The 14,456-nt window shown below is 40.5% G+C and overlaps 1 protein-coding gene across 1 annotated transcript; it reads left to right on the top strand.

Moving 5' to 3' along the window:
* The first annotated feature begins 1,561 nt into the window (after positions 1 to 1,561).
* LOC120437778 (nuclear factor 7, brain-like) lies at positions 1,562 to 3,561 on the top strand. Its single transcript, XM_039608333.1, has 2 exons — positions 1,562 to 1,708; positions 1,810 to 3,561. Exon 2 carries the CDS (start codon positions 1,827 to 1,829, stop codon positions 3,210 to 3,212), a length of 1,386 nt encoding a protein of 461 aa, XP_039464267.1. The 5' UTR covers positions 1,562 to 1,708; positions 1,810 to 1,826; the 3' UTR covers positions 3,213 to 3,561.
* The last annotated feature ends 10,895 nt before the right edge of the window (positions 3,562 to 14,456 follow it).

Below are 14,456 nucleotides of genomic sequence, written 5' to 3'. Positions count from 1 at the left end.
CTTGTGAGAGGTAGGGCTCTAGCGGGGTTAGCCTGTTATATTTCAGTACCTTAGCTGGCGTTGCAGGCATCACTGCTCGCTGTCGGGGGCCCGGTGTGTCGGCCGACGGAGGCAGTCCATCAAGCATTGCCCTAGCGTCGGTCGCGGCGGCGGCGCTCGCGCCATCGGGACCCATCGGGGGACTTACATGGCCGCTCACGTCCTCTCTCTTCAATCGCCAGCTTCCCATGCGGGTAATGTTCTCCTCGATAGCTTGCTCTAGCCTCCGAATGTCTCTCTCCATTATGGCGAGGGTGAGCTATCCCACTTCTGACACCAATGTGGCTAGCTCAGACAAGGAGGAGACAGAGGTTTCGTTCGGTCTTGCTTTCGGCGAGCTAGCCAGGAAGCACAGCCGTTTATTTTGCTTAACTGGAGAACACTGCCGCTAGCCAACTGCTCAGCGTGGCTAAAGCAGAACAACAACAACACAAAAAGGCGCCCTCTCACCCAGAAACACACAGAGGCAGCGTCACCCGTAACCATGGCAACATAAACAAACATACTGCAAAACAGAACATAAATGTCCATAACAAATCCCCGAACAGCCCTGGCCCGCTACAATATGATGAATTCATCAAATTCCAGCTTATAACACAGTGCGCTGAATCTTAGCTTTGAACGTCCAGTATATTCTAATCAGTGCAATTTAAGCATTCACTGAACTTACAGTATCTACACCTGTGTGGCACATGTGTGGTAAAGATACAGATAATGAAATGTAATTATTTATACAATATACATCATGAAAAATGAAAGCTGAAATTGATTCAGTTTAGTACTTTTCTCTGTATGCTCTGTGATTATAAAGGCCTTAAATTCTGTGATATATACTGTAAATGATTTTCACAGAGGTCTTAAAGTACTTAAATCACTGCTGATAGTCTGGTTGTTTATATTTTCATGTTTTTGTGTCTGTAGGGCTGTTTGATGACGATTTGGACTCCTCTGGGAGATGAAGACACACCCACATCTGTTCCATACTGCAGCCATGAATGGTGTTACAGCTGTGAGTCAGCTTTGGGCCATCAGATCCACACACTGGAAAACCAGCACCTGGACTTCATGCAGGAGAGACAGCCTAATCCAGCAACTAATCCAGAAGTTAATCCCTGAGCAAACAGGAAAGGGAAATGGATTTTGAAATGCAGTTTATTAAAGTGCAATTGGAAAAAGGATTTTGAAATGCCTATCTACACAAACATATCTATATGTGATCCCCCAGTTATACAAGCTGTTTGTTCTCATTTTCCTGCCCCTCCCTTCTTCCCCTTTTGAATCCTTTCACTTCTTCACTTCTCATTAGTACATGGGGATCTACCAGGCCTAGGCCCACCGCCAGTCCCCTCCAAGGCTTTTCCCAAATCGTAGCTCAGTTCATGTCTAAGCGATTCACCTTTGTCTACTAAAAATGCTGTCAAACCTAAAATGAGGATGTGGGCCCAGCTAAGTGAAATAAGTGTAATGAAGCTCCGCCTTCTCATGTCACTCACCTGAGAGAAATGAGGAAACAGGCTGTTCTTCTTTCTCAGTAAAGAGAGACGCACAGACGATCAGACTGAGTTCAGATCAAACTAGCAGCTTCCTCTGAGTGAGTCCAGCTACAGGAGAGAAAAGTGGAAAACTCCAACACTGCTGCTTCAAGCTGCTGACGCTCCACACACTGAATGTGAGTTTGAGCAAAAACACGACTCAAAAGAAGTTTCAGTGAAGGTAGTTGAGGAGGGAGGGGAGCCAGGACTGACTGTAATTCCTGTCTGCTGTTTTCAGCTTCACTCACAGACTCAATGGCTTCCAGATCAGAGGAGGATCTCTGCTGTCCGGTCTGTCAGGAGGTCTTCAGAGATCCTGTTATTCTGTCATGTAGCCACAGCTTCTGTAAAGACTGTCTGAAGAGATGGTGGAGAGGGAGACCAACACACGAGTGTCCAGTTTGTAAGGAAATATCAGTGCAGCAACCACCTTTAAATCTGGCTTTAAAGAACCTGTGTGAGTCGTTCTTACAGGAGAGAGATCAGAGAGCTTCAGAGGCTCTCTGCAGTCTGCACTCTGAGAAACTCAAACTCTTCTGTCTGGACCATCAGCAGCCAGTGTGTGTCGTCTGCAGAGACTCAGAAAATCACACCAATCACAGATTCAGACCCATCGATGAAGCTGCACAACAACACAAGAAGGAACTTCAGGAAACTCTGGAGCCCTTAAAAGACAAGATAAAGGTTTGTGAAGAAGTTCAAGCGAAGTTTGATCGAACAGCAGAACACATTAAGGTCCAGGCCCGACACACAGAGAGGCAGATTAAGGAGCAGTTTAAGAAGCTTCAGCAGTTTCTAGCAGAGGAAGAGGAGGCCAGGCTGGCTGCACTGAGGGAGGAAGAGGAGCAGAAGAGTGGGATGATGAAGGAGAAGATGGAGGCTCTGAGCAGAGAGATAGCAGCTCTTTCAGACACAGTCAGAGCCACAGAGGAGGAGCTGAGAGCTGAAGACGTCTCATTCCTGCACAACTACAAGGCTGCAGTGGAAAGAGTCCAGCGCTGCCCCCTGCTGGATGATCCACAGCTGCCCTCAGGAGCTCTGATAGACCAGGCCAAACACCTGGGCAATCTGACCTTCAACATCTGGAACAACATGAAGGACATGGTCTCCTACACTCCTCTCATTCTGGACCCAAACACTGCTCATCCAAACCTCATCCTGTCTGAAGATCTGACCAGTGTGAGAGGAGGAGAGAGGCAGCAGCTTCCTGATAATCCAGAGAGGTTTGATGTGTTCTGCTCTGTCCTGGGCTCTGAGGGCTTTAACTCAGGGACTCACAGCTGGGATGTTGAAGTTGGAGACAGTACACGGTGGTTACTGGGTGTGTTAGCAGAGTCTGTGCAGAGGAAGGGAAGCATACAGTCTGGATTATGGGAGATATTATTTGATGGAAGTAAATACTACAAACACTCACCATCAACTCCTCTCACTGCTCTCTCAGTACAGAAGAAGTTCCAGAGGATCAGAGTGAATCTGGACTGGAACAGAGGAAAGCTGTCGTTCTCTGATCCTGATACGAACACACGCATACACACATTCACACACACTTTCACTCACAGGATGTTTCCATTTATTGAAACTGGTGGTAAAGTGAAGGTGTTGCCGTTGAAGGTGTCAGTGTCAGTGGAGCAGATGAGTTGAGGATGATGATATTTCTAATGTTGTTTCCTGTCAGTGAATTGAAGCTGTTAAACTGCAGCTGTCCTCCTGCTGCCTCGTTGTTCCAAAGCTCTTTGTTTCTCTTTTAGTTCTCACTGTTTCTTTCTGTTTCTGCTGTCCACCTTTTCACATGGAAAATCATTTCACTGTTTCTCACTGAATGACTCCCCAAACTAGATTTGAAATTCTATCAAGTGTCTAATCATTACAAGTGATTCATGTTTCAATTTGATGTGTGTAAATGGAGATGATTTAGTTTGCTGGGATATGGACTGACATGTGTTGAATGGGAGGAGCAGTTAGAAATGTTTGTTGATCATAAATAAATGTTGATATGTTTAAAACTTTACAACAAGGCTCTCTTTTGTCATTTATAAATGTTTGTTAGTTATTAATAAATGGTGTTATGCTTGACACTTTACAATAAGGCTCCCATCTGGCATTTATAAATGTTTAGTAGTAGGGCTGGGCTATATCATACCGTTCACGGTAATACCGGTGTAATTTTGGGCAACGATAGGAAAATGAAATATCGCGATAGAATATGGGTAAAACGCGCATGCGCAGTGCCTATGTTTACATACGCACATGGCGGCGGCGACGACGAGAATGAGAAGAGCGAAAGTGGATCGTTAAATGAAACAGATGAACCAGAATTGGTTTGTAAAAATGCTGCAACTTCAGTGGTGTGGAACTGGTTTAGCTTTCGTTCGTCAGATACACAACAAAGCACTATTTTTGGTAGCGCATGCTAGCGGGCCGTAATTATTACCGTGTTGTTTGGAAAATACGGCACACTTAAAATCAATCCTGTGATTTTTCTGAAAATCGACAGTGCCCCTAACCCCTTATCCCTTTAAAGCCAGTCGGAGCGGGCACGCTCTGTTTTGCGTAGCCATTTTTAAATCCCGGTAGCTCTGCAACCACGTAAGCTAGTGCAATAATTTTTTTTGCATATGAAACCGGAGGAGTTGTACTTACATCTTATGCCATCAGCTTGTCCTAGGTCACAGTTATCTTCCACATATAGCTTTGCAAAAACTGCATAAAAAGCGCTTGCAGCAACAAAAACATAATATTCCAGAAACACGCTTTGCCGATCCGATCAGCTGTTCATAACACTTCCTAGGTTGGAATAGACGTCAGCGCGAACTCTCACATGTCCGCCATGACCTGCCCGAAACCGGAAGTGACGTCATTCGCGCGGAAATGTAGTCTTTTTACCATCAGGGCCTCATGAGCCTGTACTGGTGTTTTTTAAAAGTTATCTTTGACTTTATGACTTTCTGTGTCATTTCTGGGATGCTTTGGACTTATTTTGCACTGTTGGAAATAGTTTATTTTGATGAAAATAAAACTGAGGTTGTCATTTTTGGCAACTTTAATCATATCGACAGCACTCTGGGCGCCCTTTCCTTGTATTGTAAAACACATGTAAAAAACCTCGGTGTCTACATTGATGGTTCTTTTAAATTGAATAAGCAGGTGAGTGCAGTAGTTCAGTCCTGCTTTTTTCAGCTAAGACAGCTAGCCAAGGTAAAGCCATACCTCCCGGCTAACGTCTTGGAGCGTGTTATTCACCTTTTTCTTACTTGCAGATTAGACTACTGCAATTCATTGTATTATGGTCTAGATCAGGCCACCATCCATCATCTTCAGATGGTTCAAAATGCAGCTGCTCGCCTGCTAACTGGTACCAAACGGAGAGAGCAAATAACCCCAGTTTTAGCTTCTTTACACTGGCTTCCTGTCTCCTACAGGATCCAATTTAAAGTTTTACTTTTTGTTTTTAAGTCACTTAATGCCCGAGCCCCTCCTTACCTGTCTGAGCTCCTCTCTGCCTATGCTCCAGGAAAAACCATGAGGTCTAGCTCAAAATTAATGCTGTCCATCCCACGGACTTATCTCAAATCCCGTGGTGATAGATCCTTCTCTGTGGCAGGTCCCAGACTTTGGAATAGTCTCCCCTTAAATATTAGATCTGCACAAACACTTGAGCAATTTAAATCATTACTAAAGACACATTTTTATGCCCTGGCTTTTAACACACTATGATCCAAGCATTTTGGTCTTATTTGAATTAGTTTTAGTTATTGTTTTAATTCTTTCATTGCCCTATTATTGTTTTTTATTGTTATTATTGTATTACATTGTTACTTTTTAATGCCATTTTTATATTGTTAAGCACTTTGTGCAGCATCGGCTGTTTGAAATGTGCTATACAAATAAATTTGACCTTGACCTTGACCTTGATGCATATGCTGCTTTTTGGAAATTTGCACTATCATTTTTATTTTCGTTTTTCCTGCAGTATATAAAAATTGGTGTATCTCAAAAATAAAACTATGAAGACACTCAAAATAAATTTCCTGTGGTGGGAAACTATTTTGTGCAACTTTTTTGTATTTACAGTTTTGAGGGATAAGCCTCTTAAATTTCTCTAACTAGAAATATATGTTAAAACAACAAAAACGATTTTCAATTTTTTTGTAGTTTATTGCACTTTTTTGCAATTTATGTAATTACTATGCACTTAATGCATATATATTATTAAAATTTGGGCTATAACGGTTGTATTGATGTATAGCAACTTGAAATGCTCCCAAAAATGGCACTACAGCATGCAAAAATATAATATAAGCTCTGGCGGACTTGGTTCTATGGTAGGTCTTAAAGGGTTATAATCCCGTGTGCCTTATGTATGAATTCTGGTTGTGTTACTGACCTCGAAATGATTTTATGTGCTACACGGCGCTCGAAAATCTGTCAATTGTTTTAGTACGACTTTGCTAAGCTACGAACCCGCACCGCTTGATGGATTGTCCGAGCATTACGGCTATCGTAGGCTTGCGCCTCGCAGAGTGATACGTACTGTGCTTCAACATAATATTACCGTATTGTGTGTGTATAACCTCTTTTTAAGTTTTGTGGATATTATACATGGTTATGCTGAGGATATGTCGGCCAATTTCCACTGGAAATGCCTTTTGGTTAAACTGTCAGCAAGGAATTTGCACTGTTACATTTTTATATAACTTTAATGCACATAAAAAACAGCTGCTTGTTTAAGTAAAAATACATTGATGGGGGTTTTTGCACTAATAAAGTTGTGGAGTTTTAAAGTATTTTGTCTAGTGTCAATTATATCGTCAGTTATATCGTTATCGCAAATTTTCAAATGTATATCGTGATAAATATTTTTGGTCATATCACCCTGCTCTATTCAGTAGTCATTAATAAATAATGTTATGCTTTACACTTTACAATAAGGCTCCCATCTGTCATCTATAATAATTTATTATTCATTAATAAATGGTTTTATGCTTTACACTTTACAACAAAGCTCCGGTTGATAGTTGTGGATATTTATAATGCATTTATGAAGTACAATTTTATATGATAAAAAATATGTTTACAAATGCTGATTATGCTTACAGGATAGTAAATTAGTCTGAAATGTTTAATATTGCAACTCTAGATAAAATATATGGGGTGAACACATTTGGCTCACTATTTCGCAAGAAACCAGTCAGTTTTTTCTCTTTCTCACACTTAACTAATGCATAACAAACCATTAATAATGGTTTATAAAGCATTTACAGATTAATTAATAATATAGCTATAAACTATTTATTAGCCATCTATAAGGGGAGTCTTATTGTAAAGTGGTACCATGTATTGTCCTGGAAAAATAAACAAGCAACCAACAAGCTTTTATAATTATTAATGCAGCCAATGAGTGTCCTCTAGGGGCTCTATAAAGATTTATATAGTTTCATTCTACTTTTTTCTACCAATTATCTTGAATTAATTCATCCTCTTTTCTATTGCTTCAAGTTAACTTTGCTGAAGAAAGCATGTAGGTGGCCTTCACATCTGAAGCAGATGTGAATTGAGATTATTTTCTAGGGATTCCCTTCCCTCATTAGCCCATCCACACATTGGTTAGACAGCTCTGATATTGCAATTACACATAAATTGATTAATGGTTCATTTATCTACCTTGTAATTATTCTTAATAACCCAACATTTTAAGGACCTGTTGCACCACTCTCTCTATTGAAGTATAACAGACCTGAATGCCTATTTTACTTGCATTCTATCATGTAATATGTTACCGGCCCCAGGGATGGTGCCACAATAACAAAGAAGAAATCCCTGCAAATACAGGTAAAGTTCAGGAGCAATGGAGACACAGTGCACTCGGTTTGCCTCTCAGATTGCATCTCTTATTCAAGTTTCAATAAACATGAACCGCATTAACAATATCCATGTGTGCATGACTCTTTCAGTCCCAGTGTCCATATCTGTCCATTTTTCCAAGTCACAAGCAGAAAAATAAATGGATTCACACTCTACACTTTCCACTATTTTACATGTGCTTCATGTGATCTCTCAGTGCAGCAAAACAAAAGTACACACATGCTCTGGCTTAAGCGATTAAAAGCCACTGTAATCTACAGTGCATCTATAGCAATATTTAACTGTATTTAAAGCAAACCACACTCATATCTGGTTGAAATTAAAGTGGACAACTGTACCGGTTCTGAATACTGAAACTGAGCAAAAATAAACACACACCATTTACAGCACACTGAAGATGAAACTCACTTTTGCATAACATGGGCAACTTCTTTCTATTTCTGCATGCGGAGTCCTGTCTGTGCCCCTCAACAATAATATTTAACTATTAATCATAGTTTTGTTAAATAAAAGAATCTAGCGTGCATCAGTCACATGATCACTATTAACCAATGATCGCCCTTGACAACGCGCTGGTTACGAGCCGGGAACGAGCTCATAAAGAGCACGCGCATTTTTAGCGGTCCGGAGCTGTAGGAGAAACACAAATTAACTCAGAGACACAGACTGATGCGACAAAACCAGTAAGTAGGTGTACAGCGCACACTGTAGTCTATAGCACACAGGAGTATTAGCTTATTGCGTACACGTTGGTAAGTTGTCTTGTTGCAACTGACGAACTGAAACAAACGAGTGTGCTGTGTGTGCAACATTACCTGTCCTTTTATTAGCTGCACAAATAGTGCGGGTCGTAGCTTTTGGCTAACTGGGTAAGACTGTCATGGGTCTGTAGCTCTGTCACCGTTGTAGGGAACAAATTTAGTTTTAAAGTAAGTTACAGGGCTTTTCCTGCCTTTCTGGGGGGATTATATTTCACTAAAAACAATCTAATATGCATGTCCACATAATTATGGATTATTATAATTATAATATTTAAAAAACATACGCTGTCTTTTAAAGAACATACATTAAGACACAGATTATAGTAGATTTATATTTTAAAATGCTGATTTTATAGCAGTAAAATTATTGTATCTTTACAGTTTAAAAATGTAATAAGATTTCTGCCTGCACAGAGTGGATAGTGAAACAAATGGAATCATCATAAATACATTATTTCATTACTCTAGTAATAAATAATAAGGGGAGGATTCTGGATCAGCACCATGATGCCCATATTATATACAGTATTCTGAAGAAGGTCTAAAATGTCCCTGTGTGTGCGTGCATGTGTGTGTTTTATTTATATGGATTTTCTTTAAATTATTACTCATAATATAACATTGTCCAGACATGGCTGGTAAGGACATGAGGAGGAAACAGTAGGAGCTGTGTGAGGCTACTAAAGGCAGTGGATCCCTCAGCAGCTGGATTACAAAGAGCACAGGTAACATTAACACATGTACCAGTTGTTGGAGAGGTATCCCAGTATAAAAATAATAATAAGCACAACTGGAATGTTTTGCTTCTGTAACATTTTTCTGTCATCATTTTATTATAGATTAAGTGCAGGAGTTGTTAAGTGTGGATAATTAGATAATAGTTTATTGCAATAGCAAGTTGTGCCTTGTTCTCAGATAGACAGCAAGTGGAGAGTGATAGATGAGATGAGGGGATGGAAGGAGGAAGAGAGGCAAAGAGTGATTCACAGGCAGAGCCGAGTTTATTTCTCACAGTTTTTTGTTGCCTTATGGTTCCAAGTGCTGTCACCAATCTTTGCATTTTGTTATTATCTCATGACACGTGTTTAATCAGCTACCATCTCTCCTATGGACTTTTTAATGTCTACAGCCTCAGATCAACACAGCCCTGCCCTCCAGCACTATCAGCAGCAGGAGCAGCAGCAACCCCTCAACAGCAACATTGTACCCATCAGGTAAAACATAGGCTACGTTTGCTTTGCCTAGTCGCCACCTCACAACAGTGATATAGTATGACGCAATGCCATATTAGATTCTTGATGAATGTGTGTTGTTGTTATTCAGCCTGGTTCAATGTGCCCCTTTTTAACTTTGAGCACCCGCCCCTTTAAACGTCTCTGCACGGCCCTGCAAAATAGTAAAGTGTGCGGGAGTGCCAACCTTCATGATGAAAAGAAAAGAAATCTATATGAATGACCTTCCTGCAAGACAATGCTCTGGGCACTACGACCCACAATACCAAAACATTACCGCGACGTTTCTGCTAGCGGCCTGCGCAGCCTGACCCCGCTGTCTCAGACTGATGCGGGTCCACGCGCGGCTGCTCGTAAGTGTTACAGATACTGTCATACTTCTTTACAGCATGGAGATGAAACATTGCAATGTAACAGACAGTGGTAGTATTTTTTTTACCAAGTACTAACCTGCAAATACAGGTAAAGTTCAGGAGCAATGAAGACAGTGCACTAGTGGGCGTAAGTCCATGCCCCTAAAACAACTGGGGTGCACCTGCCTTGAAGTAATAGTTCCACCTGAGGTGTTGCTCCATTTTTCTGTCCTTCTGTACAGTCCATGTGACAAAATAATATAGTGCATAAATTGGTCATGTTTCCAAAATCAATTTGAATATTCATAGTCACAGAAAATAACAAATAAACAAATAAAATAAATTAAATGAAATGATTAAGACAAAAGTGGCCACGCATTTTGGGTGTGCCACAAATACTGTGTGGTAGGCAGGATAGAACCCCCCACAAAACAGGAATTCAGGGGGCTGAGCGCGTGGAAAGCAGCGGGGTTGCAGGTGGCTGGACAGACTGTCCTCCAGCAGGAACAGGAACAGAACCAGATGGCGTGGAAGTCACAGGAGGCTGGACAGACTCTCCTGAGCCTCCAGCCGACGAAACAGGATGCTTAACTGGCTCCTCTTAAACTGGAAACCAGTGGCTAGATGGGCTGTCCTGAGCCCCCAGCAGAAGCAGGTTCTGAGCCTGCAGGTCCAGAAACCAATTGCTGAGACAGAGCTAACTGGGGCTGCGCTGGGCACACAGCCAGCCAACCATTCTCACTCCCAAAGCGTAATATTTGAAGCTAGGTGACAAGTTATGTTATGTTCCACTATGTTCCAGTTGATGATAAACTACAAATGTCCCCTACATTTCAAAAAATATTTATATTTTACAAAACAAATGTCCAATCATCCAAAATCTGTTTATGTGGATGGATGTGATTGTTTTTTTATTATTATTTGTCTTTTTTATGCCTCTGCTGTTTACAGTTTTGTCTGTAGATTCTTGTGACCCAGATGAAAAATTGTTAAAAATAAAGACAATTAACTGAGACAGATTATGAACCTTTCTGCTTCCTGTTGGAACATCAGTTTTGATGCATTGATGGGAAACCAGGATGTTGCTGCTGTAACTGTTCAAGTTAGTTTGTGTGTTTTAGCTGCAAAGACATTATCTTCTTTATTTAAAAAAACAAATAAACAGTTTCAAAGGAACTCTAAAGACAAATGACTTCTGTCTCTTGTAGGAGGGGTGGAGGGCATTTACCTGCCTGTATCTGGGGGTTATTTTCAGTATTGTACAGTAAAAACACAAGAAGGGAAAAAGTGTTAGTAGGTTCTAACAATGAGATCACACCTGTATCACACTCAGCCATAATAAGACCTAATCAGAAAGACACACACACAGCTGCAAGAATTTAAATATACAATCTTTTGAATTACTCACTCTGTTTGCAGTGTGTGTGTGTGTGTGTGTGTGTGTGTGTGTGTGTGTGGTGGAGGAAGGGAGGGAGGGAGGGAGTAAAGAAGACTGTCCTGCCTGCAGGAAACTGGCGCTCAGTCGCCACACCACTCATGGCGTGACCAGCTGAGGAGCTTCACACTAGCCAGTGAGTACAAACTAGGAGAACTGGGAAGAGAGATTCACAGCTGGGCGGGGATTTATTTTTATTATTACTTATTTATTTTTATTTATCACTTTTATTATTATTATTATTATATTACCAATTAAGAACCAGCTTTTCTTCACTGATCCTGGGTCTGTTCACTCTGATCTCATAGGTCCAGCTCCGAGTTCAGTCATGTGACAGAACGCCTCACCTGTAGTAACAGGCAGAGGTGGGAATAATGAAGTATAAATTACTGTTAAGTCGAATTTCAGGCATCTGTACTTCACTTCAGTTTTTATTTTTCTGGCAACTTTATACTTTTATTCGCAAAATTCATCTATAGTGTTTATACTCGGGATTAAAATGGGCCTGAACAAGTGGAAGTGTCTATATGTCGTTGTCAGCATCTAGCCAGTGCTACAGAAGAGGAATTAGCACAGATGGAGTAAGATTTTCTACACAACACAACATTTCTATCAGCTCAAAAAGTATCAGCAAACACAAACTGTTTGTGCGCAGTTTGTCTCAGAGTGTGTTGCAGCTGAAGGTCCAGTGGCTGTATTCCACAGGGAGAGAAAAGAAAGAGAGTTAACTTCACTCAAAAATGGAGAAAGAGAGGAAAGAGAGGAGAGGAAAAAGAGAGCTTAGATTCAAAGGTAATGGCATCTCAGGGTAGCTTAATAAACTACACTGAGATGATATGTAATATCATCATTTCATTATCATATTAATGATATGTTTGATCTGTATATCATGTGTTTTGATAAATTATGTATTTTCATTTTGTGAACCTATACTAATTTTGTGTTAATCAAATGTTGCACGATAATACTGTGACGTTTTCTCTAGGGTAAACAGTCTGCATTATTGTGGTGAATTCGCAACAAAGCACTGTGTTGGACTGCTGCACAGTGACTGTGGTTGTCTCGGTCAGATTTAGGTTACATAAACCGTAGCAGAGATTAATTTATATTTAAGATGATTATGCCTAGATTCATTTCTGGATTTCAGTCATTAAAAACGTTATACTGTCTACCATAAAGACAATATTCAGTATACTTTTAGTCAAGCAATGGAATTCAGCTGAGATCTGACATTTTGTTAAATTCATTTGTGTAAATCCACAAAGAGCAGCAGGTCAGCTGATCACAGCCTATACACTAAGAAAATCTATTGAAGCTCATATTAGAATTTACTGTCAGCTGTTAGTATTTTTCCCCATGCTTAGCCACTACAACAGATCTTAGTCTTCCCCTACCTTCCAAATCTCACTTTAATCCCTGACTGTGCTCATTTTTCTGTTTAGGTGTTTGAGGCAAAGTCACCCTGTACAATAAAAGTGTCAGAAAAAAAGGTTTTTTATTGTCTTTCACTGCAGGTGCCCAACATCACAGATTCAAGCTGAGTACATGCATTGGAAATAGAATTTAGATTCCAATAAAGTTGGTGGAAAGTTTTTTATTGTTAGTGTGACTTGCCCCGCCTGTGTTTACTCTAAAGTGTTACCTTCAGGGTGACTTTGTGGCAGTCACTCCAAGAAGTATTCAGAGCCGCTCTTTTGATTACGGTTACCAAAGTGGTTAACTGACAAACTGGCGGTGGAAAGACGATTTCTCTGCAGATGAAAGTTGGAGATTGGCCTATAAAGACTAAGACTGCTGGGTCAAGGGATGGCTTTTTAAGTAACGGTTTAACCAATGCCAGCTTGGTCAAAAATGGCCCCACGGGTTGTTATTCTTCAAAATCTTTCAAACTAAGAGTTTTGATATATTCATATTCCACGTATTCCTCATAAAACATGTTTGTGACATGAGCCATTTTATTTATTTTTTCATTAATTTTAAAAAATTGCAGTTTTTGTATCACTACCCCACTCTTCCACAAGTGGGGTCAAAAATGACCCCAAGCAGTTCTATTGGAATCTTCTATGAACCTTTCATTCTTAGCAACTCTGACCGTCACAATTACACATCTGATCTCAGCAGTTTCACCACCCAGGAGGTCATTTTTACACAGCAACATACATGTAAGTATTATCTCTATGAATATATTTTTCATTGACAGTATGATCAAATTAGTGATCAAATTAGTGAAATGTGTGATCAGATTAGCCTACTTTGTTGTTAGCTAACAGTTTTGTATTTAGGTGGGTAGCACAGTATTGTGTTAGCTAACACACACACACACACACACACACACACACACACACACACACACACACACACACACACTTTGTACCTGACCTAAACTCAAACCCAATGCTATAGTAGCAATTTTTATATGAACTATAGTTTCTGTGCATTTCAAACATTGTCCTTTCTAATGGGTTTTTTTTTTTTTTTTTAAATTTATCTAATGTAACATGGCTGCTATGAGGCCAGGATCCATTTGGACCTTGCCCTACAAATGATCCAGGATGGATAGGATGAAGAGCCTATCGGAGGCATTGACTCAGAATCTGACATCTCAGATGTAGAGGACCCAGACTACTGTCTCCTCACTGAAAAATGCCAGAGAGACACAGAGGAGTCATCTGATGAGTCCTCTGAAGAGGAAATGGATATTGTGTCCAACAAAATTAGCCATCGAAGCTCTTACTGGGCAGAGTTACCTCCCAGTCAAGTTAAAACACCAAGCCACAATATTCTGAACAGTTGGACAGGGCCTGCATCTGAGTTTAGAACTCCCCAATAGATGCATGGAAGCTGTTCATGTCTGATAATATAATAGAAGACGTGCTGACATGCCCAAACATGTAGGGGCGAAGAGTAGCTACAGACAGGGAAAACGAGTGGAAAAATGTAACCAAACATGAGGCTATGGCCTTCATTGAATTGACCATTCTTGCAGGAAGTGAGAAGAACTCGGATGTACCAGTCTGTGTGTTTTTTGGGAGTCCTATGCATAATCCATTGTACAAGGCCAATATGTGAATTTGAAGATTTGAAGATATTTGCCGTTTCTTGCACTTTAATGACAAGAGGACCAGAGCCTACCGACTGAAAACAGACCACATGGCAGCAAATGGGACCTGTTCCTGGTCAACAGCAGGCAGAAATTCATCCCTAGTGATTGTGTTACAGTGGATGAACAACTTGTGCCTTGC

The sequence above is a fragment of the Oreochromis aureus genome, linkage group 3 (genome assembly GCF_013358895.1).
Source record: "Oreochromis aureus strain Israel breed Guangdong linkage group 3, ZZ_aureus, whole genome shotgun sequence".
In the NCBI taxonomy this organism is placed as follows: domain Eukaryota; kingdom Metazoa; phylum Chordata; class Actinopteri; order Cichliformes; family Cichlidae; genus Oreochromis; species Oreochromis aureus.
Note: the sequence above shows the minus strand (reverse complement) of the source record. Positions and strands in the feature narration are given on the sequence as shown.